This window comes from Argentina silus (genome assembly GCF_951799395.1).
Source record: "Argentina silus genome assembly, chromosome: 7".
In the NCBI taxonomy this organism is placed as follows: Eukaryota; Metazoa; Chordata; class Actinopteri; order Argentiniformes; family Argentinidae; genus Argentina; species Argentina silus.
In genome coordinates this window covers 1,228,049-1,253,609 of record NC_139661.1, presented here as the reverse complement: position 1 = coordinate 1,253,609, position 25,561 = coordinate 1,228,049, and the positions used below count along the sequence as shown (strand labels likewise).

Genomic DNA, 25,561 nt, shown 5'->3' with positions numbered 1-25,561 from the left:
TGCTGATTTATAATTCACTTTTGTTTATTCCTTGGAGTGCTAGTTTAACAAAATACAAACAAATACATAAAGAATAACATTTGAATTCATAACCAACCCTATTGTCAAATAATTGATGAATCAGCAGGAGGACTGAAAACACTGTACAATAGTCACTTTCACATTCAAAACCACATAACCTTACCTCAAGTTTACTTTCATCAATCTTCACAGGCTTCCCTTCCTCCACTAGTAAAGTATTATTATGCTGGACAATAGGCGGCCTCTGGTGGCTTTCCAGATAAACCTTGACGTTGACCCTTGCATCCAAGAGCATGCCTTTGGCTTTTACTGTGACGTTGAATGAATCTGCCAGATTCTTGCTGTCGTGGTGGTGATAGGAAATGAAGCCCTTCTTTAGATCGTGCTGCGTGAATGAGTCCACTGTGGCTCCATGGCAGTACAGCCCACCCTGCTTGGGAGGCTCGGACACCTTGTAGGTGACCTCACTGTCATCTCTGATGTCCAGGTTTGTGAAAACACTGAAGTTACTGGTGGTCATGGTCACTGATTGGCCTTTCTGAACCAAAATGCCTGTGTTGTTGCTGACCTTCAGGAAAGGGTTTTGGGCACTGACATCCAGTAGAGTAGAGGCAAAGTGCTTCCCGTCTGACACAAACAGGACGAACCGGCCGGAGCTCACGCCTTTGTGAATGAACAACATTCGCTTTTCTTCCAGGTCCTTCTGGTGGAACTGGAAAAGCCTATGATTGGTGTCATTCGCCAGAACAAGGTCCCCCATTGGGATTCCACGACGGGTGTAGATCAATTGGCCATCACTAAAATCTGAGTCTGAGTCGTGGTAACATAGATCCTCTAGGGTCAGCAGCCTTTGTCCATCCCTCACTACGTGGAACACTTTATCGACAACGCGTACAGGTTTTTCATCATTGACTAGCTGGATGGATATGTTGAACATCCCCTCTTTAGATCCAATTTCATCCTTTGTAATGGAGGATTTGAACTCTTGAATAGTGGAGGCTATGAAAGTGAATTGGTCATGAGTCGTTTCACTGTCGTCATGGATATACATAATGCGCTCCTCCAGGATGTCCTGGTTGTTGAATGTGAAGATGTTGCTGTAACTGACATTGGAGTTGGACAGGTTTATACGAGCCAGTTTTCCGTGTTTAGGGCTACTTGTGATGGTATAGTACATTTCCTTGGTGCCGAGAGTCTCTGCATACAACTCATCCTTTGTAATAAGTTTACTCTCTCCCTCCAAAATTGAAAGACCGTCATTTCTAATGAACACACTATTGATGTCAGCTTTGATAAAAAACTGAAACTCATAACTTTGCGATTGAGCATGCTTGGAGAACAATAGGAATCTAAACATATCACTTGTGTCTTCATATGGTCTGTCTACCAGTTCATATTGTACTTTTAGATCAGTAACATTCTTTTGGCTAAAGGTTGAGTTCTTCTTCAACACCTCATTATCAAGCAGAAGCTTTCCTTTCTTTGGTGAGGAGAGAACCCTAAAATGCAGTTCATCCTCAGACAGTGTCACAACTTCTGCTGTGGCATAAACATACTGTGAGTCTAATGTCACTTTCCTAACTTTATCAATCTCCACCATTACATTCCTCACTAAGTTATAGTGCACCCACTTCACAGTAATTGGGAAGACCAGTTCAGTCGTTGCTCTTGCGGCCACAGTGACCTTACATTTGAAGTAATCAGTAGCATTAATGATCTGGATTTCTTGGAACGTACTGAGGTACCTCAAGCGTTCTTTCTCTAATAGCCTTTGAGAGAACAAACTCGTGGGCTTCCATTCACCGCTTGAGTGAAGCCTCTGCAGCTCCCCGTACTGTGGGGGCTCAATAATGTCATAACGGATGTCAACTACCTGCTTTATGGCATTGGTCTGCACAGACAGTTGCCTTGTTCCAATCACACCTGCCTCGCTTTGAGTGATTTCAAGCCCTGTGTTGTTGGCGACCTTGTACTCCAACCCAACAGCCATGATCCTTAGAACCACCGTGTTGCTAACTTTTTCCCCATCACTAACCCTCAACACTATCCGAGAGTTCCTCACCCCAGTGTGGACATAGTTCACCTTCCCTCCTTCCAGGTCTGAATGGGAGAATGTGGTAACCACAGTGCCAGGGTTGTCTGCGATCTCCAAAAACCCTGCATCAACATTCAGGTTCCCCAGCACAGAATAGACAAGCTCGGTCTGGTTGCTGTCGATGTCGGTGGCCTTTAACACTTCTGTGGTCAAGTGCTTCCTGGAATTCTCCAGCAGGACAAAGAGATTCCCCTCAGGCAGACTCAGTTCGGGTGCATCATTGGTGGGAATCACGGTAATGTTGTAGCGGTATATTTTGTTCTCCTTCAGGTATGTGGGAACCTCCTTCCTACTGCTGGAGAAGATGGAGAACATGAAGAAGTCCTCTAGGTCCTCTGCGCCACCATGGATGTAAATAACCCTCCTGTGCCACAGGTCTAGCATGCTAAAGGTCTTCTCATCATGGTCCTGGTCCACATCCAACCTTATTTGACCATGCACTGGTTGCTCTTCAATTCGAAACATTATCTGGGACTGTCGGACACCGAGCTTCTTGAAGTCCAAGAGAACCTTGATGTGTTTAGACTCTAGAGATGCACGGCTGCCTTCTGGGACCACAAGGTTCCTGAGCAGCACAAAGTTTAACCCATACCTCTTGTCCAAACCCCTGGCTAGAGTGGACAAGTGGAGAGCTGGTGTAGGGGTTATAGAGTTGAAGCGTAACTCTGGGACAGTTGTTGGGTTCATAGTCGTCAAAGGTTCTGGTTCTTTCTCTGGCTCACAACCCACTGAGATGTCCTTTGTGACCACAGCATTGAGGAGACCCATCTTGACACTATTGACTTTGATGTTATTCAAACAGCCCTTGAAAGAGCCTCCTCTGACACGCTTTGCAGACACAGAGACCAGGCCTATTTTTCTGACCTCTGAACGAGTACTGTCATCAATGCCCCCCACAAAGAGAGAGCCCTTCAAATGAAGCCCCTTCGAACGAGAACTGATGCTGGTCTTCACAGTCTCTTCATCCACAGTAAGCTGAAGGCTTTTCGAGGTGAAGTAGAGCTTGACTGAATGCCATTTCCTGTCATTGATGAATGTAAGGGAGCGAAGTTCTGTCTTAGTCCCACCTTTTCCCACTATGGCCACTAGCAATCCTTCCTGGATCTCCACAGCAACAAAGTCACCCTGTCTGGCTGAATTATACAGGACGATCCCCTCTTTAGCAGAGGTGTGCACCACACACTCAAATATCCCTTCCTGTTCGGGAGTCCAGGGTGGTAGGGAAATGTAGGCCCTGGAGCTGAAGAAGCTAACAGGGTCCTCCTCATTAGCAAAGAACTGGGGACTACAACCCAAGGAAACTTCATAGACGTTCTTAAATCCAGTGTAAGGTCTTAAGGATGACAGAATGTCATGCTCATTGAAGACCGCCTCATCGATGCAACCGCGGAAGCCAACCAGGTTCCTGGGCAAGTAAAGCTTATCCAGGCCCCCTGAGCCTCCAACGTAGAGTCCGGCCTGGATATTAAACTCCTGCTGGGGCCCTGGCATCCTCAGACTAGTGTGGGAGTTCTTGTCCACGGTCAAAGTGATGTTGTAACGCTCATGGAGGACCTCTATGGAGTGCCAGGCCAGGTCGTTGAGTTTAGTGCCTCTCTCCGAGCGCAGAAGACTCTCCCCGGACCCCAGGTCCAGCTTCACCTAAGAGACGAAAATATATAAAACCACCTGATTACAAAACTGAAAATAAAAAGAGAATTGAGTACCCCAATGCAGTACATCTTTGTATGATATATTTTAACATTATAACGCTATTGCTAACCTGTGAATGCATTGTATTGTATATAATTGAAAAAGCAGCTTTACAATCTAGCAAGTATAACCTGTCAAAGCTGATCTGTGTTATGGTAAATCATTTGACTTACAAGTCTGTATTCTGAGAGTGAAACTGTAAAGGAATGGTTATTGTTTGACCCTTAAAGGGATGTTCCATTTAAAAAATAAAAAAAAATCCTGGTTTGGCCCTGGCCTTTGCTGTAATTGATTAGCCCAAACAGTTGTGTTGGTTCCTTAGCTACGGAGTAGTCTTATAGCCCCATTATTTCTGGAAATATGTCAGAAACACCTTGCAGAATCTCCTATTAGTAGGTTTGGAGTGTCTTCAAGGTGTTTCGGGCATATTTCCAGAATGAATGGGGACCATTTATGACCACTAAGAAAGCAAAATATGTAACAAAAACCTGTCAGGCTAATAAACTACAGCCACGGTCAAGACCAGCAAACAGTACTAAAAAGGTGGAACATCCCTCATCCCTTTAAGTATACAATTCCAGTATCCTTTCTGAACTGGGCGGGGTGCGAGGGCTATCAAAACCAGCTTAATTAAAAAAAAGATTTGCTGAAAATATAATGAAAGGTTAGCCAACCATTTAATCAGCTGTGACATATATAGTGCCCTGCTTACGTAAGTAATGGGAATTTTTTGACACTTACCAATTTGGTAACAGAATGACCAAATCAGTAAAGGAATTACTAAAATTGAATTGGCTACATTCACTTATTGTACTCCAAAGGCAAGCGCAAAGCCTAGAATCAATACTAGACATTGACAGCTCTCTTATGCCTGCACAAATGATGTAATGGAACACACCTGATTTACAAGAAACACCTGTCAAGCCAATTGTCCCATTACTTTTGGGTACCCAGACACAAAAGGGGTTGTAATTTCTCAATGGTGAAACCAATATGTACACAAATACCATCAAATAAAAGCTGAGAATCTCTTTAATACTTTAATCTCACAGTAATTGTTTGATTTAAAATCCAAATTTTTGGAGTGTAGAGGCAAAAGAATAAAAAATGCTTAATTCACTGTTCCATTACTTACGCAGGGCACTGTAAATACTACACATAAAAAAGATGACTTGCATCTTTGGACATTTAAGTAAATCTCTTATTAGTGGGCTTACTTCAGCAAGTCCAACTATTGTTATTGCTCATATTTATTGTCATTAGTGGGTTTTCTTCAACAAGTCCAACTATTGTTCGACATATTTATTATTATTATTATTCCAATTCTCTCATCTACTACTCCTCCTACAACTTTTAAGCTATTCACACAATCCATTTGTAAAGAGTGCAGAGAGGTCTAACTCGCGTTGCTATGACTTTTGGTTTTGATATCTATTCAACTTTTTAAACGATACAAAATTGAAAGTGCAAAATATGCACTTTCTGAACCACTGCCGCTCTGACATCTTTTAAGCTATTCACACCATTTCAACTGTAAAATAGCTGAAAACTCCAAATTATCAACTCTGATAAAAGCTTTTTGATACCTATTAAAGTTTTCAACTATTAAGCTTTTTGTAACTCCAAAATCTCTCATCTGGTTAACATGGTGGAATGTTGATTTAGGCCAACACTCTGAGAGTCACCATTGTTACTGCATCTACTACGGAACTTTCAGGACCCTTAAATAAAAACAAATAGGAGACCTGCAGAATACATTCTTAGAATGATTCCACAACAATGTACCCTCTTTGCTACCAGTTCTACCCCACTGAAATCACTCTCAACCACTTTACCAACCAACTCTACCACTCTGAAAAACTCAACCAGCCTACCCTCTACCCACTGAACTGAACTACCCCATGCTCATCCTATTGATCTATCTATCTATCTATCTATCTATCTATCTATCTATGACCTTCTAACATACTATCTAACTTCTATCTTTCCAACCATATATCTATATAATCTTTCAACTACCTAGCATCATCCTTTCACCAGTCACTACTGCGTCATTCAGTATAATCCATACTGATTAACCTCTTAATTGTTTTGATCGTTTTATACCTCCCCTCTCTCATCTATCCATCCTCTCTTTAATCCATCCATTCAATCAACCAACCTCTCACTTTCTTTCAACTGCCCAGAAAATCTTCATCAACCTTGATAAAAGCTTTCTGATAACTTAAACCTTTTAAACTATTGAGCTATCTATCTAACATTCCATCCATCCAACCAACCAACCAACCCATCTCTAACTTTATCCGCTACCATAATAAGACTCTCACTTTCTTTCAACTACCCAGCAAATCTATCCATCTATTGAAACATCTTTAAACCTTTTCCACTACCAAAATAACACTTTGCAAGCCCACAAAGTTTCTCCTGGTACTACTGTAAATAAAAGTAAGTTTAATTTTAACAAAGCTGAAAATAAAATGAAAAGTTAGCCAAGAATGCTGTGACATGAACACATACAAAACATTAATTTTTATCTGATCTGTACATATAAGTATAAACTCCCATTTCAAGTACTATATCAAAACCTGCTTACTGGTAATTGAAGAAATGTAGCTAAACATAAAGGCTTGCTAGGAATTCCATCAGCTGTGACATGAATATTAGACAAAAACATACATTTTAAGTAAAAACAAATATTTCAGGTTTATTTACAGCATCTGATATAGTATATATTCAAACACAGTGTCACCGTGATAGGAATAACAACACTGACTTTCATGTATTTATGAAAACATTTTCTATGATGTAACATGTAGTTACAACAGTGAGCTTTGTTTCTGTCTTCAAGCAGTAGGAGCATTATTATCTTGTTGCCTTTAGCTATACTATGACTGTCACCATCTGAGTATTGATGCCCTTGTAGGACATGCTTGTCAAGGCTTGCTGAGTCCCAGCTATTTATGCAGGGTTTAAAGAGAGCAATACTTATCTATGATTAAAGCGACCCCAATCCATGGACAACTTAAGGGAGAAACATTTTTTGTTTGGTGACCTGAGTCGGTTTAAGGAACAAGGATAAGCAGTTCACTCATCACTCAGAAATACACACCACACAGTAATCAGTACAATTCATTACCAACACGAAAAGTATAGCCTCATGAGAATTTGTCAAGGGTGACACAGAGTGCAAATAAAGCTAAAATGCATCTTTAGACTTTCTGAGATGTTTATTTTGAACACGTCTGTGTTACGAAAGTTTCTATATCTGTCGGCTCTGTCGGTTGATTTCTTCTGACATAAATGCTTGGGGAAGAGCTTTACCCAAGTCTTCAAGGGACAGATGTATTTTTTCCATTCACTCTGTCAGCATTGCTCAAACTCTCCTGTCCCAGAAGTAGTGTGTCCACCATGCTTGGAACATAAACCTTCATACAATATTCTGATGAAACTTCATTTTAACTTATAACCATAATTATAATTTACCTGACTCTGAGTCATAACAGAGAGTGCAGTAAAACAAACCAGATAATTGTCTCTAACTCCTAATGCAATATGGGAGGAATGTTTTCTGTGCGGGAACAAGATTATATGTGAATGTTATTTTTTTTAATGAATTTTAATGAATCTATTTGAGTACCCAAAGTAACAAACAATGCACCTACAAAGAAATCTCAGATTGATACACATTGACATATTTCCACTTTCTTTGAGGGTGCCTTAAAATCTCCCAAGCTTCTATTGTGACAGGCACCGGCTGGTATGAAGCTAACTCATCTCGAACTTGCCTCGCTACTCGCGTTGTTGTGTTGAGTGAGTGACACTGTCAGCTGGGAGAGAGACATAGCCGGAGGTAGTGTCTCTGTGTTTATGTGTGTGTGTGTACGCATGCGTGTGCGTGCGTGCGTGTATTGCCTGGTACATACCATAGCGGCAAAACGAACTGCGTTGTGGTGGAAGTCATTCACTCCAATGGGGTGATCTGCACCGCTGCATTAATGCTACCGGACTGTCTCTGTGTTGTGTTGTGTGTCCGTCATGCTTTAGATTTTCTCATCTTTTGCAGCAAGTTTACACAAGTAACCATGCAGCAACAGAACAGGAAGTTGTCGAACCACCGAAGAACATAGAAATACAGTTAGGTCCAGAAACATTTGGACAGTGACACAATTTTCATAATTTTGGCTCTATACGCCACCACAATGGATTTGATATGAAACTATCGAAATGCAATTGAAGTGCAGACTTTCAGCTTTAATTCAAGGGGTTGAACAAAAATATTGTATGAAATGTTTAAGAATTGCAACCATTTGTATACACAGTCCTCTATTTTCAGGGACTCAAATGTAATTGGACAAATTAACAATCATAAATAAAATGTTCATTTTTAATTTAATAATGGAATCCATGGAAATGATGGGTTTCCTCCTTTGTGATGCTTTGCCAGGCCTTTACTGCAGCTGTCTTCAGTTGTTGTTTGTTTGTGGGTCCTTCTGCCTTTAGTTGTCTTCAGCAAGTGAAATGCATGCTCAATTGGATTGAGATCAGGTGATTAACTCAGCCATTGAAGAATATTCCACTTCTTGGCCTAAAAAAACTCCTGGGTTGCTTTCGCAGTATGTTTTGGGTCATTATCCATCTGTACTGTGAAGCGCCGTCCAATCAACTTTGCTGAATTTGGTTGAATCTGAGCGGACAGTATGTCCCTAAACACTTCAGAATTCATTCGGCTGCTTCTGTCTTCTGTCACATCATCAATAAACACTAGTGACCCAGTGCCATTAGAAGCCATGCATGCCCATGCCATCACACTGCCTCCACCGTGTTTTATAGATTATGTGGTATGCTTCAGATCATGAGCCGTTCCAAGCCTTCTCCATACTTTTTTCTTCCCTTCATTCTGGTACAGGTTGATCTTAGTTTCATCTGTCCAAAGAATGCTGTTCCAGAACTGGGCTGGCTTTTTTAGATGTTTTTTGGCTAATCTAAATCTAATCTGGCCTTTCTATTTTTGAGGCTTATGAATGGTTTGCACCTTGTGGTGAACCCTCTGTATTTGCTCTCGTGAAGTCTTCTCTTAGACTTGGATAATGATATGCCTACCTCCTGGAGAGTGTTCTTCACTTGGCTGGATGTTGTGAAGGGCTTTTTCTTTACCATGAGAAGGATCCTGTAATCATCCATCACTATTGTCTTCCGTGGACGTTCAGGCCTTTTTGTGTTGCCGAGCTCACCAGTGCATTACTTTTTCCTCCGAATATACCAAACTGTTGATTTGGCCACTCCTAATGTTGCCGCTATCTCTCTGATGGATTTTTTTGTTTTTGCAGCCTAAGGATAGCCTGTTTCATTTGCACTGAGAGCTCATTTGACCGCATGTTGTGCGTTCACAGCAACAGCTTCCAAATGCAAATGCCACACTTCAAAATGCTACTTTTAGTATCAGAAGCATTTATATGCACTGTTTTGTAATGGCATGGTGAGCATCCGTTTCACTTTGGCTGCCTATGCTAGTTTTCATCCTCATTGTCAATCTTAATAAATACTTCACCCACACCTTCAATACTCCTTTGCTAGTCGTACAATCATGTAACTAAGAAATTCGCCAGAGAGAAACATCAATATCAGTTATGGTCTTATTGCTTAGTTAGTCATGACTGGCTGAAAATGAAACTTAAGTTTAAGTTTGTCTTTCAGTTTCATGTTGCATCCTCCGGATTTCTATGTTGTGGCACCGCCAGCAGGGGGGTTGCCTCAAAACAACGTACGGTAACAGAGCGCAAAGACCTGGTGTGCACACAGCGTATGTGTATGTGTGTGTGTGTGTGTGTGTGAGATGTACCCACCTGCAGGCGACCAGCATTCAGCTCCACTAGGAAGTAATCAGACTGGCCAGCAGCTAGGAATAGTAGGCCGTGGGAGCTGGAGGTACGGAAGCGAACACGGAGGGAGTTACGGTTGGACGACTCCACTGCCTTGAGCTGCACAAAGCCATCGCCATAGAAGGAGGCTGGAGATGGGGGACAGAAATGTACACGACTGAACATTGACTTCTGGATTCAGCAGTGACTTATGGGCTGTGAAGTGCACCATAAACAAATCAAATTGAACTCAAATCCATGTTTGTTAAGGAGTTGCAATGGGATGGGATGTAGTGAATAGAACACAGACACTACACAGAACACACACACACACACACACCATTATGGTGGCAAATGTGTGACATTTAGAAAAAACAAGATGGACTAAATTAGCTTGCTTGCATTGAAACTGCATCAGCTTCACAGTAGTGAGGCAAGACCAAATATTACACAGTATCTCCAGAGTGCTTCCATTCTACAAGAGCACAGTTTACACTCCTCTCCTCTCACAAAATGAAACGTTAAGCATACAAGCTGCATCTCCAATCTTTCTCACACTCTTTAACTCTCTACCCTTTCTTTACATTCTACTTGCCTCCTCTAAAATTGACTGGGACAAGATGGGAATCTCTTCTTCAGACTTTACACCACAACCCTAGCCTGGTAGCTGGTAGTGCTTCAGGACAGCAGCCCAGGAACACAGTGGTGGGTGTTCTGCGTGTATGGGCATGCCCTGCCCTGACAAGCACCCTCAACCTGAACATGAAAGGCCCTGAAGTCCCCACATTGTCTCGGGCCCAGTGTTCCAAAGAGAGCGTTGCAGACGGTGCAGCTGTTCTTTCCGCCCCTGCCACTTTACATCTCCCTGTAATCTGGACTAATGTGCTCTGCTGTTTTCTCATCTAGCTCCCAATTCCTGGCTTACTGTATCTCTGTGCAGTTGAAATCCCACGCTTAATGCGTACAAACATTTGAATCAACCAAAGGCAAGTTGAGAGGAAATAGCTATGGGCAGTTCCATGTAGAAGGACCTATAAGGACCAAAATGTGAAATGGGTGTCAAATGAAAGCTAAGAGTCTATATTTTTGGGAAATTAAGTCATATACAGTCAATACAATTCCCAACCATCTTCCATGATAGAAATAGGGATAAGCAAAGGCTTTGACTTCTGGCCAAACATATGAAAAAGCGTCGAAGAAAACTATCAAACAGAAAAGGTATTTAAAAACCTTTTCTGAAAACCTCATTCATGTTCAAGTATAGTCCCTGGTGTACTAATATCTACACTTACAGTGCCTTGTGTAAGTAATGGGACAGTAAAAAATGTTCTCTTCTTTTGGATCTACACTCCAAAAGTTTGGATTTGAAATCAAACAATTACTATGAGGTTAAAGTAGAGATTCTGAGCTTTTATGTGATGGTATTTTTGTACATGTTGGTTTCACCATTCAGAAATTACAACACTTTTACAACACATAGTCCACCCATTTCAGGACACTAAAAGTAATGGGACAGATTCATATAATGTCCAAATTAAGCACTCATGTTAGTATTTGGTCGACAATCCTTTGCAAGCAATAAAAGCCTGAAGTCTGAAACCCATTGACCCCACCAGATGCTGGGTATATTCTCTGGTGATGCTTCTTCAGTTGTTGTTGTTTTTTTTAGGATGTTTTGCCTTAAGTCTCCACTTCAGCAAATTAAATGCATGGTCAATAGGATTTAAATCTGGAGACTGACTTGGCCAGTCAACAACTTTCCACTTTTTTGCCCTGGCAGTATGTTTGGGGTCATTGTCTTGCTGTATGATAAAGCACTGTCCAATGAGTTGAGGCATTTGTGCTTGTACTTGGGCTGACAACATGCCTCTGTACACTTCAGAATTCATCCTGCTGCTGCCGTCAGCAGTTACATCATCAATGAAGACAAGTGAGCCAGTTCCTGTGGAAGCTATACATTCCCAAGCCATAACCCAGATGAGGTGGTATGCTGTGGATATTTGGCAGTTCCTTTTTTTCTCCACACTTTACACTTGCCATCGCTCTGGTACATGTTAATCTTTGTCTCATCTGTCCACAAAACCTTTTTCCAGATCTCTGCAGGCTTTAGGTACTTTTTAGCAAACTATAACCTGGCCATCCTATTTTTGTGGATAACTACCGTAGTGGTTTGCACCTTGCAGTGTAGCCTCTGTAGTTGCTAAAAAGCCTGCAGAGGTCTGAAAAACAGTCTTGTGGATAGATAAGACGATTATCATGTGCTAGAGTGATTGCAAGAGGAATGTTTGGAGAAAAAAGGATCTGCCCAAGATTTACAGCATACCACCTCATCTGAGAAACATGGTGAAGGGGGTGCTATGGTTTGGGCATGAATAGCTGAACTGGCTAACTCTTAGTTGATGTTACTGCCGACAGCAGCAACAGGATGTATTCTGAAGTGTACAGAAACATCTTGTCTACTCAAGTACAAGCAAATGCCTCCAAATTCATTAGAGGGCGCTTCATCATACAGTAAGGCAATGACCCCAAACACACTGCCATAGCAAGTAGGGAGTTTTGTTGTGGTGTATGTTGTGGTGTCCCTGAGACAGATTCTTAGGACCCTTCCCACACCAGCTGCAGACTATAAAAGAACATTTTCATTTTGTAGAGGCTATCTCTGAGGCAAACTAAGAGCATATTGGGTGTCTCTGTGTGTGTCTGTACATGACAGACCTACTTGTAAGTTTATAATACAATACATTATTACCTTAATGAGAGTGTCTATTGTATATCTCTGTCACTCTGTAAGAGATTCTCTTCAGCGCCTGATCAGCCAGAGGATGATGGGTCCCCCTGGAGTCTGGTTCCTCTCAAGGTTTCTCGAGGGAGGTTTTCCTTGCCACTGTGCCCTATATTTTTCTCCACTCTGGGGAGTTTTTTCCTTGGCTTACTCCTGGGGAGTCTATGATTTGGTGTTAGATCATATTGTTTGTATTGTATTTATTGTTGATTTTTTGTTGTGAAGAACTTTGTGACATTTGTCTATGTAAAAAGTGCTATACAAATAAACTTGATTGATTGTTTCCCTATTGTAGCTACATCATCATGTACAGGATGACATTCAAATCCATTAATACTGTACTTCTGTGGGGGGACACATTTAGTCATTCTGTTACCAAATGCAAATCCACTTTACTTACTGTAGCTCTGTTTATAACAACAGCTTGGTCTGTGATGGATTGCAAATTGGTTTTGTTGTGATCTAGAAAGGCTTTCGCCATCAATAGGTGAAACTGATACTTAAGTAAGAGGATTATACATAGCCAATGGGGTACTTTCAAATGATACACAATGGTAGTAGACCAGTGTTTTTTATTATTATTATTATTATTATTATTATTATTGTGGGTTGAGACCCATTGGTGGGTCGCAGCTAAGGCAAACTGTGTCATGGCTTCAGTCTGAGTTGTGGTTATTATTATTTTCTTCTAGAGGGTACCAAGAAATCCCAAAGGCTTTAGGTAAGTCAGGGTACACACTACTTGGGAGCCACTGCAGCAGAAAATCCATTATATGATGATGATTATATGATAACAAGTCACAAAAATGAATAATAGAAAAATAACTAGCACCCAGCTATTTCAGCATCCATCCCAACATCAGTCTGACTCAGTGATCAAATTTATTATCCTCATCTTGTGTCTTCTGAGTTCAGTGACCTTTGCATTGCATTGACCTCATTCCTGAATTTCCCCCTGGGATAAATAAAGTTTCTATCTATCTATCTAGCCATTGTTATTCCAATCAACATGAAAAAAGTTATGGCCATTGAGAGGCACACCAGACGTAAGTGTATTCATTTGGCCTGTCTGTAGTCATACTCCTCAAAAATCATAACATGTGTTGACCTGCGGCTGCATATTCTAAATAAGGGATAGGAGATCTTTCAAATTTACATAGGTTGAGGGCACTATTTTAATGGCGCAAAAAACTGTCTTAGCGCAAACGCTGGCGGTAGCAGGTGTGTCTGAAATATTAGTGATATTTTCCAGGCCATTGTCATGAACCTGAACTCTAAAACAGATGAATTGCCAACACACGTCACCATCTCCTCAAAGGCTTACTTTTGGGGGTCTATGGTTTGGTGCTAGATCATACTCTTTGTATTGTATTTATTGTTTATATTGTTTAGTATTGTTTTTGTTGTGAAGCACTTTGTGATATTTGTCTATGTAAAAAGTGCTATACAAATAAATGTGATTGATTGATTGATTGAAGTGTGCAGTGAGTCACATGATTCTAACTTGTTACTGATTGGCAATATTGAGAGTGTTATAACTATCCTGTGTTACAATCATCCCTGGTCTCCCCTATGATAGTAGTCCAATGAATAAACGTCTTGCTTCATTCACAGGCGTCATTCCATTACTCTCATTTTATAGAGGCGCTACATCATTCATGGGGAACAACATGTTTACTTTACATTTGTTAAAATGTGTTTCTGTTGGTGTATGCAACCCAGGACAGTGTTTCTCTTTCCTGATCATGAAATTGCTTCAGGGGTAAATAAATATATGGAACAAATATCTATTTAAATCCATAGGAAAGTATATTTTCCCTGGAAAACAATTTTTCATTGTTCAGATCAACCCCACCCACATCATGCTTTAGTCCTGGTTGATCAAGTTTCATTGTACATACTTGTACAAGTTTCATTGTACATATTTCATTGTACATTTCATTGTACACATTTATGACACTAGGCCGATTATAACTTCTTCATAACGCAATGTGAATACTATATTTAGCTGTCATATAATATATATATATATATATATATATATATATATATATATATATATATATATATATATATATATATATATATATGAGAGAGAGAGAGAGAGAGAGAGATGGATGTGCAGATCAGTCTGGTACAAACATTAACTGTAACTACATAGGCTATTACTGTAGCAAACAAATAATTATAATAATTGCTAACTAATCAATAGGGCCACTGTAAAAAAGCTAAACACAAAGAATATTCGTCAGAGACCCATACGGATCTGTTGTTGTCTAAAGACAGCAAGAAACGAGTGAAATTCTAAATAATGGCAACACTAATCAATCACACAGTAGGTGGTATAAAAAAGCCAACCCCACAGTATCAAAAACATATAACACAATACAAACTGCAAACGTCGCCGTCAGTAAGAAGTTTCAACTCTTACCTCCTACTGCGAGTTCGACTATCAGCGACCACAGCAACCCGAAAAAACACAGCTTCTTGGTGATTCTTACATTAAATGCCATGTTTTCCATTCAGAAATATGTCAAGATTGTAGTCCGACAATTACATATTTACATATTGATTGTAACTACAGAGATATCGGTCACTGCAGCGATTTTGGTCACGAATTCGTCAGAAGTTACTCTGATCAGTGCAGCGCTGCCACCGACCGCAGTCAGTTCTTAACTCCGCCTTTTTTGTGTTCAGTAGAACCCCTAAAGCCTAACCAAGATGCCTGTACTTTTATGGGGGGGGGGGGGGGGGGGGCAGTAGGCATGGACAGTAGGCATGGATCGCCAAACAATTCCCCTGATTGTTTTCCCAACAGTTTCACTTGTTTGAGGAGGCATTTGGTCTTCATGGCCAATACCTACTATGGCTACTGCTTAACTTTTACAATAGGCCTAACTGTTGCATACCAATTAACCTAAATATCCTGGTCTCGAGCAATCCGTACCAGGTATGCCAGCGTGAGCGAAAATCTACTCGGGTAGCATAGGCATAGCTGGTACCGATGGTTCGAGACTAGGGTATTTAGGTTAATTGGTCTGCAACAGTTAGGCCTATTGTAAAAGGCATTTTCCGGGTCATTTCCGAGTTTTGATATTGCGCAATAATCAGAGGTATAAGTGTACGTGTATTTAACGGATGATTTCGGGCGTAATTTAGCTAAAATGCGTTTTATTTTATGGATCGTAAATTAGGTGTAATTTAGCTAGCATAGGTTTGTATCGAGCTTTATGGATCGTAAATTAGCATACGTGTTGTCGGAAAACCACAACGCTTTTGAGCGATTTACAAATTGGGTAACTAGCATCTAATCTAGCCAGAACATGCTGCTATTTAGCTAGCTTACTGTTACCCCTTGTTATGTTTTGCTATCTAGTCGTATTTGTCATTGATTGTGTAAGGTAGCATAATAGTTAATCAACAACAAGCCTATTACTCCTGCCCATAACTACTGCAGGTTGGCTCAATAAGTTCAACAAAACAATCCAGATTCACATTATAAGATTTTTTTAATAAAATGAACGATGGTGGGATGGTCTGATAGATGAAAAGTAATGGTTGGATACATAGGCAGCAAAATGTTTAAAACTATCTTTGATGGCAGATCTGAGGAGAAAACTTGCAATCGTAAACTCTAAAAATGTTTTATTTTTCCAATACATTAAACATACACATGGCATTACAGGAATAGAGTGGTCGTAAAAAATCATGTTTAGCCTTGGAAAATGATTTGTGTACAGTTCATTATATGTCCCCCATGAAGTGCAGCAGTCTTTCATCAGGGTAATGAGGATATTAGAAGAATTACAAACCCTTAAAACAAATAATAGTGTAATGACCCTGTGTGGTTCCCGTATCCATTCCGTACCCTATTTCTAAATGCTTAAACAAGTTTAACGTGGGCGCTTTTATTTTGAAGAAATCCTAATTTACATACACCCGAGCTAATTGGGAGGAGTTCCACTATCGTCCTTGACAGAACAGCTCTTTTTAGCGAGGGAAGAATGGAGTGAGTTGCAATAATCTAAACGAGATCGGCAAATGACAAGAAAGCATGTATTTTGCAAATGTTTCTCAACGGATAAAAACATGACTGTACAACTGTTTTGATTTGTTTCTCAAAAGACTTATCTTTCACCAGTTTCGTCAAAATTGGGCCAGTGTAATTTCGTAAATGCCGCATCTGTATGGTAAGACGCATCATTCACCCACGTTTTGTCAAAATTGTCCCAGTTGTGTCGGAGATAAAGCGTGTGACATACGAACGGATAGAGACTGAATTATAGTCCCCTTCTCGATTTCATCGGTGGGAGACAACAACAAGCTATGAGCTATTGTTTATAGGCCGCCAGCTGATTTTTCCTTGTGCGCGCGGGAATACTACCCCGCAGACTCACTTACAATGGATTGTCTAGGCCCGATCTATATCCCACAAACCACCACATTCCTACGTTTTCATTGGTTGACTCATCTAAGTATAAACCTTACAGTTTATCTTACTTAGATTCCAGATAATATGATATTAATTACACAATGGGGAATTGAATCGCCTACAAACCCGGCCTTTGGAAATACGTGTCGATCACGCTAAATGCTTTTTAAATAAATCAATAGAGTGGGCAAACTGGCAATTTACACGTTGTCATTTCCGCCTCCTAAGAATGAGCACCAATGGCAAGCGAGGAAAAGTACAGTACGCGGTTCCCTGCTCTTCATTTGGCCTGATCTCGGATACATCCTGACACCCGGCATTCTGTTGTTCTCTCGAAACACTAGGCCGATACAATTTATTTAATAACACGGAACCGCATGAACCTTAATATACCTACATTGCCTTTACTTATAAGACTAGGTTAACTGCTACAATTGTCGCTCTCTTGTCGCGCGGATGCTTTCTAACCTTGACATATGATAGAAAGACGGTCATTGGAAATTCAGACAGACAATATTGTCTTACCTTTTTTATACAACTGACCCTAACAGGAATACTAGCAGGCCATACTTGTACCAAAACCCTGCGTTAACGGTAAGTATGAGATCCAAAAATGCGGATTATACAGGTGCATTGGTATATGCGTTTATAGTAAGCAGGCAGTAACAAGCCTAGGCTTATTTATGTCAATAGCACAGCCAAATCAATATTGTTTTGTTGTCCCACTCAGTCCCTGTTGCTACTGTAACACCAACACATTAGTCTAAGTGATGTATAGCTACCAAATGTGAGAATGTACAGTAAAATGTATCCATCAGTGACTAATACGTAGTTACGTAGTTGTTCAGTAGAGGTCGCACTAAACGCAGTTGCGAAGGAACAGGTCTAGCCTAAAATCCTCCCCTATGCACTATAGACTGTCATGTATCAAAATAAAAATCACTCCGCCAAGACACAGGTTGCAATATAAGATATATAATATAAAACTTCCTTCACTGACTCTAATGGTTCGTGGGGTGGGTGTCCCTTTTAGTGAGGTTTTTAACCCCAACATTTTGGTGGGGCCATGCCATTGGAACCACAGTCAAACAAAACACATCACCCCATCATGAACGCAGTTGCATATAGCCTACATCAAGACATAGCCTATCAGCAGAATATATATTAAGAAATATGTTGACTTCTTTCTCGTGGGCGCAATCATGCAGCTTCTATGCAGCAGACCCCGCGGGAAAGCAATAGTAAAGATGATCTAAACCAGGGGTGTCCAAACTTTTTTTTAAAGAGGGCCAGATTTGATCATGTGAAGATGCCCGGGGGCCAATGGTCCCTTCTGACATTTTTTTTTAACAATAAAAGTTACATACAAATGCACTGTTCTATAACTATTTTATTTTCATTGTCACAATTATCATTTTTTTTAATTGCAATGGAACCAAATGTAAGCCACTCAGGCATGAACAAATCTAAAAAAAAAAAAATTCTGCCTTTCTTTCACATCTGGAGTCAGATAACATAGAACAAACTGTATGGAATACCTTAAACTTCCATTTAGTTGATAAAAATCTTAACCTCATGTTCATTTTAAACATGACTTATTATGAGTAATGCAAAGTCTGTTTACCAACAAACATTTAAGTTTAAAACATATGACTCTTGCTCTTGTCTTTCACAAGATCATTCAGAAAGTAATATGTAAGTAACACTCAGTAATATGTAAGTAACACTCAGAATTTCAGATTGACAAAGAAACAGGTAACTTACCGACACTAATGAGAAGGGTGACAATGAGATCTGGATTTCAGTAGACAGGCCAGGTCTGGTTTGAGGGCAGTGGTTGAGATGTGTAAAATGTCACGTAGGTGGAAGTCACTTAGTCTTGACCTCAAGCAGTTCTTGTTTAAGTTCATGACAGAGAACGTCTGCTCACACAAATATGTGGAGCCGAATAAGCTCAGCATTTTCTTTGCAAATGTTCGCATTTCTGGAAACCTGCCTTTATCCAGCTGCCGGTAAAAGTCAACAAGAGAAAGCTGCTGGTGTCTGCCGCGCCACTCGTTGTCACACTGCAGCTCATTGAGCTCCAGCTGCAGCTGTGGCGGAGCATCATCGGGGTCCACGGAGAAGGGAGAAGACAAAAGCAACATGTCCTTTTCAATAGCTGCAAAATCCCGAAAGCGTTCGTTAAACTCCACAGAAAGAGATGCGATGGCTGTTGCATACCTCTTTGTTTGCGCACCGATGTTGTCCTGTAGAAAACTGTCCAGGGCCTCTTGCAAAGCTGGGAAATGTGCGGTGCAGGGTTCCATTTGTGACAAGTGTCTTTGGAAAAGTTACAGCTTGATTCCAAAGGCCTTAATGTGCGCATATACCACTGCGTCTTGTCCTTGGAGGCTAGCGTTCAGCGCATTAAGATGCTTCGTTATGTCAACCAAAAAAGCCAAATCTGCCAGCCATACAGTTCTTGCATCGGTTGTCCCTTTTCAGCCAAAAAATGTCTAATTTCTTCTATGAGAGAGAAAAATCGCTGCAGTGCGGACCCCCGACTGAGCCACCTCACATCGTTGTGATATACTACATCTCCGTATTCAGCCTGGAAGTCAAGCAGGAACTGCTTAAACTGGCGGTGGTATAGGGCTTTAGAGCGAATAGAATTGATTGCCTTTACCACGGGTTTCAGAACATGATCAAATTTGAGATGTTTTGCGCAGAGAGCCTGCTGGTGAATTATACAGTGGAGTTTAATAGCGTTACCTCCTTCTTCGCTGACTTTGTTGCAGATCAACGTGGACAATCCACTTCGTTCACCAACTATGGCAGGCGCACCACCGGTAATAATCCCACCACCTTTACTCCATGGTAGTTTCATATCGTCAACAGCTGTACAAACAGAAACGAATAAATCCGTTCCTCTTGTTTGGACTTTAAGGCTTTGGAGGTCAAGCAGCTCTTCTGTTATGTTCATGTCATCGTCAACTCCTCTCTGTGAGGCCAAAGCAGCTTGGAGTTGCTTCACTTTTTCAGCGCGCTCACTCCCTGTTAGCTTGTCGTATGCGTTAGCATGTTTTGTCTGGTAGTGTCTCTTTACATTGAATTCCTTAAACATGGTAACAGTCTCTTGACAAATTAGACAAACACAATTGCTCCGATTTTCAGTGAAAAAATATTGTAATTCCCATCTCTCCTGGAAGCGTCGGCCCTCACTGTCAACTTTCCTCTTTTTATTTACAGGCGCCATGGCAGAAACTAGCGAGAAGTGTTCACAGCAAGGTCACAGAGCCAGATAGAGTTAGAGTTCACCATGCGGTGAAAGGAGAAATTGCATTTTGAACCTTTTATGATTTATTTATTCAGTTTGACAGTCCTAGCGGGCCATAAAGAATACATTATAAAACCGAAGCTGCGGGCCGTGTGAAATCTGACCGCGGGCCGTGATTGCCCGCCGGGCCGGACTTTGGACATGCCTGATCTAAACAATCAATAAGCTTGCTATGCAAGAGTGTAGCCTCTCAACAAAGTGGCTCGCATGACCACACGTCACGACGTAAATGTAAACTCCAGGGATTTTGTCTTTCTCTGGCTGCAGCACCGTGGGGTTGGTGGAGCTCGGCCCCTTGAGCTTGGCTTTGACTCAACGGAGAGGCATACTTTGAGCATGCGCACAACCATTTTTAACCACTCAACGTTTCATTGGCAGAGGCGCCGAACAGGACTGGCCCCACTACCACAGAAAACAGTAGCACTGAGCCAGCCAGCTGCGAAAAAAAACAAATTTCACGCATTTCAGAGCTTCCATACTCAAGGAAAATAAACTAAAGCACAGCCGTGCATTAACCAAAGAGAAACATTTATTTTATTAAATGTATTCGATTTGCTAATGAAGATACAATTATATGACAAGGGTAATGCTTAATTCACGCAACAGGGCCATCTGCTGGTGGGGGACCTCACCGGCCCTGAATGACGAAACGCCACTGAGCCTGCCAAATGTCTCTTGTAGAGTAATTAAGTAAAGGGAGTTAGCGAGAGAACTTTGACCAAATCCGGAGTTGGAGCAAACGTATATATATATAAAAAAATATATATATATAAAGTGTTACATTTAACCAAAAAAGCGGTTTTCATTATACAAGAATAATCTCAAAGTGCCTAAAATAAAAGATAAAATCGAACAAAGCAAAACAAACATATATAACCATATCATAAAAGCAGCCATCAAAGTTTAGTTTAGGGTTCTATTGAGCAAGCAGGCAGCTGAGTTCTGAAGGTGTTGAATTCTGTTAAGGACTCTGTTGGTTGCCCCAAATACAACACTGTTGCAGTAGTCCACCCTGGAGGTAACAAATGCATGGATGAGGATCTCTGCATCACTGAAGGGCAGGGAGGGTCGGAGACAGGCAACATTCCTGAGATGGAAGAAGGCAGCCATGTGTTTGACATGAGGTTCAAATGAGAGGGTGGAGTCCAGGATAACAGCAAGGTTAATGACCTGGCTGTTATATAATATATATATGTGGAATAATATATATATAATATATATATGTGGAATCCTTGGAAATGAATCAAATGAGCACTACAATCTCCGGTAACTTTTCAGTCATACGTTTTGATAACATATGCGCTACATAATTTGTGGGGACAACATGTTGACTGTACACTTGTTTATTTTTGTGTCTTGGTGGGATCTCTGACTCTATCATAGGACTGCATGGAGGAGGATGCTCTCCGGCTTGACGAACATCAGCACTGTTTGCTACACTTCCATACTTTGAGCGTTTATTTGTTACGCTCCATCTTCATTGACAGTACATAGAAAACACACACAGGTATATGCTGCCACAGGCTGTTTTAAGGAATACACACCCTCCTTTTGCAACATACACACACTCAATCATATCCTCTCAATCTCTCATTTGGCTTATTATGGATCTAATTAGTACATTGTGTGTAATCTTTTTTCCTCCTCTCATCTAGAACCTATATCCACAGATAACACATCTCAACTTGGACCAAAAAAAAATGTAAGAACCAAGCTCAAATATTTCACTGACTAAATATGTTGAGCATTGATTGTCTAACTCCTCTCCTCTGTATGTTTTCTATCTAGGAATGGACTGAAGTACAATGTTTCTCTGCCCATGGCAGCAGGTGCGCTATTGGTGGGCATTCCGTATTCCATCTCACTTGTGGCCCAGTGGATGTATGGCTGGCCCAATAAGCCCGGTTACAAAAAGTACATAGAAGCACTAAAGCCAAGGTAACATTCCACATCCAATATTGACTTCCATGCAGTATGTTGTAGGGTTTTCAATGATCTCATGTTGGGACAGGTGATATGTTTGTCTCTTGTTCCCCCAGACGGATATACTGTTTGACCAGAGCTGTGCTGGAAACACTGAAGTATCTACAGTATGGCAAACTGTACTTTCAGTGGAAATCATGGTACAAGAATGTTGAAAACCACAAGCATTATGAAAAAGTAAGTTGATTTGACAGATGTCTTAGAAATTAAGACATAAAGACAAGCAGAATTAGAAGTAGTGAAAAATAAATCTATTTTCAAAATTATATTTAAACTGTAGGAAAAAAACCTGAAATAGCAGTTAAATGCAGATACATTTATATGAAGTAACTGACTATGCATGACCATGCAGACATTTTTACTTATAGTATTATGCAAAGCCATGTGCTTTTTCTCTGCATTGTTCTTTCTGTCTTTTCAAAGGGCATCCCCTTTGGTCGTAGAGGCAACAAGCTGGATTTGTACTACTCTCCTACCATGGGCAAGTCTGGGGATGTGCTGGTCCCTGTGGTTGTCTTTATCTACGGAGGTGCCTGGGGCTCAGGAGACCGGGCCATATACTGTCTACTGGCCATGCAGATGGCTAAAGAGCTGAGTGCAACTGTCATTTGCCCAGACTATTGCACCTATCCAAAGGTATGACTCCATCAAAACAGAATACATGGTGACAGTGTTGACATGATGTCTTAGACTGTCTTCTTTTAATTTTCAGGGGAATGTTTTATGTATGATTCAAGACATTGCTGACTGCCTCCTTTGGGCGAGAGAGAGCGGGCGTAAGTTCAACTTTGACAAGGTAAGTGATAGAAGGAAGGAAAAGGTTCAAAATGAAAATTTGATATTTTCTATGTTGGTACATAGGAACATAGAAAGTAGATTCACTACTAACTTCTCATACCCTGTATAAAGAGCACCTTTACGCTCACCACCTCTGCATACTGTACATATAATCATATGGTAAAATAAAATATGTAAAATATGATTTTGTATTTGTGTAACTCAGCCTTTTCTCGGTGTAGGACAATATAGTGCTAATTGGCCACTCCGCTGGTGCACACCTGTCTGCACTGACCACACTCTTTCTGATCGACGGGAGAGAGGAACTGTTCATAGAGGCGACCAAGCAGAAGGAGATTACAATGGCAATCAGAGGAGTAACAGGTGATCTTTTTATGTTAATAAAGATTAACATACTGAATCAGTGTGGCAAGGCACACTGGAGAGGGGGGTATCCAAATGAATAAGAATGTGTTGAGCTTGGATGGGAAGACAAGGAACAAATGCCTCACTCACTTTGGATTAAGGTGTGTGTGTGTGTGTGTGTGTGTTTTTCAAAGTTTTATCAGAAGCTGAACACAATTTGTCACTTTTACATCATGTTTTCAATTCAGGTTTGAGCGGAGTGTACAATATCATGGACCACTACCAGCACGAGAAGATGAGAGCTGTTGAGTACGTGTCCACTATGCACAAAGCCATGAATGGAGTGGAGAACTTTCCTTATTACTCTCCAACACACTTACTGAAGAAATTCAACCAGGACCAACTGAGAAGGTATAATGATGCTGCAGTGTTGAAGATGCTAATGATGTTTGCATCATCATATGAGTTCAGATGCTTGGTGTACATTACTTTCCCCTGATCTACTATATATTGTGTTATGACTTTGTTATAGCTACCATTGAAAATGCCAAATTGCCTCGGCTAATTTCTCAGCCATTTGACCGATTTCTATGCCATTTCATATGTCTGCTCACCGTGCCAATGTCTACACATCCCCCTGAATATTGAAACAGTTAGTTCAGCAATAACCCTAACCCTACAGCAATTTCTACACAACTGATTAAGATGTGGCTTTCGGGCCCCATCAGGTTATGTACCAGAGCATTGACAGCAGACAGAGTTAAGTTCATAGGTAAAACAGTTTTTATTAAATGTATAAAATATCGCATTCACGTGCCCATAGACGATGTATGGCGAAGATCAAAATGCTAACTGTTTTGATGAATGCTAGTCGTTTATCGAGGGTAGCCTTATTTGTATGCCTTATGTGGTTATGGTAAAACGAGTTCCCGTACTGCAGGAAATCTGATGCAACACCACTGTTATAGGTCCTAAAAAAGAAACATCACACTGCAGTGAACCACGCTGCTAATGAACTTGGTGCTTGATGTCACAGCACTGTAGCATCACTCTGCAAAAGAGCTGATCACGTTTACCTTACCGCAGCAAGGTATGGAAAAATGTCACTCTTTCAGGACCTGTTCTGTAGGAGAACATCACGTCTATGAAATCAAAGAAAAGATCATTTCTGATGCGATATTCTTACCTTATTATTATTATTACCTTATTTTTGTTAAATAACATTAATCTTCCCTTGTGCTCAATTTTTTTAGAGTGCCCCCGTTCTGCTTGCTCCATGGAACCAATGACATCATTGTCCCTGTGGAGTCTTCTATCAGGTTCTCCGAGCTCCTCACTTCCCTCTCTGTGAAGGTGTCCTTCTACCTCCTGCCTAAAATGGACCACACCGAGATTGTCACAGATCTTATGGCACCGGACAGGCACTTCTACCATACCGTCTACAGCTGTATCAAACAGGAGTACAGCAAATTAATTGGAAGCTGTTGAAAGTTTCTCTAACTTTACATACGGAAAAATAATGCATTATTTCAATTGAAATTAATTTACCTCTGTCTTAATTTAATAATGATTCCTGGGTTGAATGTTCCATGGTCTATGTTTGTAAACAAAACTAAATGGGGGAAAAAAAAGAACATCCTTTCTCCAATTGAATGGAATTCACATGACATACTGTTGGTTTAACTCAAAAGCCCATGAGGAATCTTCTAGGGCAAAATAACCCGCAGAAGCCTTTATTAAGATACTGGTAACACATGCTCGAGACAGTATTGCAAAACATTAACAATCTTTACATATGTGGCCAAGCACTGGTAGCAAACCTTCTGTATTCTTTTATACTAATATCTGTTGCATGCATCAATGGAGGCCAAATTACATTCATTGTTTTATGACTTGTTAGGTTATCTACATCTGATGAAATGTTTTCTTCTTATTTATCTCTGAACTGTTTATTGAACTGTTATGTATTTATTCACTAAAAGCAAAAATCCAGTCAAAGTTATGGCAAGCTGTTTTTATTTATTTATTTATTTCCACTTGACACTTCATCCTCTCTATCAAAGGACTTGAGCATTCCTCAATTTAATTACTCATGTTCATTTGTAATGTATTGAAAACGGCCCTGGAAGCATAGGGAACCTCGAAAACCAGCCAGTCTTGAGATCTTGTGTGATAATTTGTGACCCTCCAATTCAAATGTAGGGTAAGGCATGATGGTATTTACTGGAGAAGTGTT

General features: G+C 40.6%; 2 protein-coding genes across 5 annotated transcripts in view; one reads left to right on the top strand and one right to left on the bottom strand.

Annotated features, from left to right (window-relative positions):
• The window catches only part of cspg4ba (chondroitin sulfate proteoglycan 4ba), a gene marked incomplete at its 5' end in the record, with an annotated part of 32,913 nt that extends 17,943 nt beyond the window's left edge, over positions 1-14,970 (bottom strand). The window contains 3 exons of the mRNA XM_083672865.1: positions 185-3,757; positions 9,652-9,815; positions 14,880-14,970. Of these exons, the coding sequence (XP_083528991.1) occupies positions 185-3,757; positions 9,652-9,815; positions 14,880-14,970 (3,828 nt within the window). The remainder of the gene's footprint in view (positions 1-184; positions 3,758-9,651; positions 9,816-14,879) is intronic.
• A 1,542-nt stretch (positions 14,971-16,512) lies between these two features.
• Positions 16,513-25,561, top strand: LOC310807295 (uncharacterized protein). Of its 4 annotated transcripts, none has more exons than XM_083673711.1 (10): positions 16,513-16,638; positions 21,583-21,706; positions 21,855-21,901; positions 21,988-22,137; positions 22,239-22,359; positions 22,606-22,818; positions 22,895-22,978; positions 23,202-23,343; positions 23,574-23,736; positions 24,579-25,561. In XM_083673711.1, coding segments are annotated over exons 3-10 (1,110 nt in total). In that variant the 5' UTR covers positions 16,513-16,638; positions 21,583-21,706; positions 21,855-21,899; the 3' UTR covers positions 24,814-25,561. The 4 variants fall into 4 exon arrangements, with proteins under 4 accessions (XP_083529837.1, XP_083529836.1, XP_083529839.1 ...); XM_083673710.1 differs by lacking the exon at positions 16,513-16,638 and adding an exon at positions 17,089-17,474; XM_083673712.1 differs by lacking the exon at positions 16,513-16,638 and adding an exon at positions 18,333-21,465.

What these genes read in the sequence shown, in the direction of transcription:
- LOC310807295 (XM_083673711.1), top strand. An exon ending in ACCACAAGCATTATGAAAAA is followed by an intron (nt 22,360 to 22,605) that starts GTAAGTTGATTT and finishes GTCTTTTCAAAG; the next exon opens with GGCATCCCCTTTGGTCGTAG. An exon ending in GTAAGTTCAACTTTGACAAG is followed by an intron (nt 22,979 to 23,201) that starts GTAAGTGATAGA and finishes TTCTCGGTGTAG; the next exon opens with GACAATATAGTGCTAATTGG.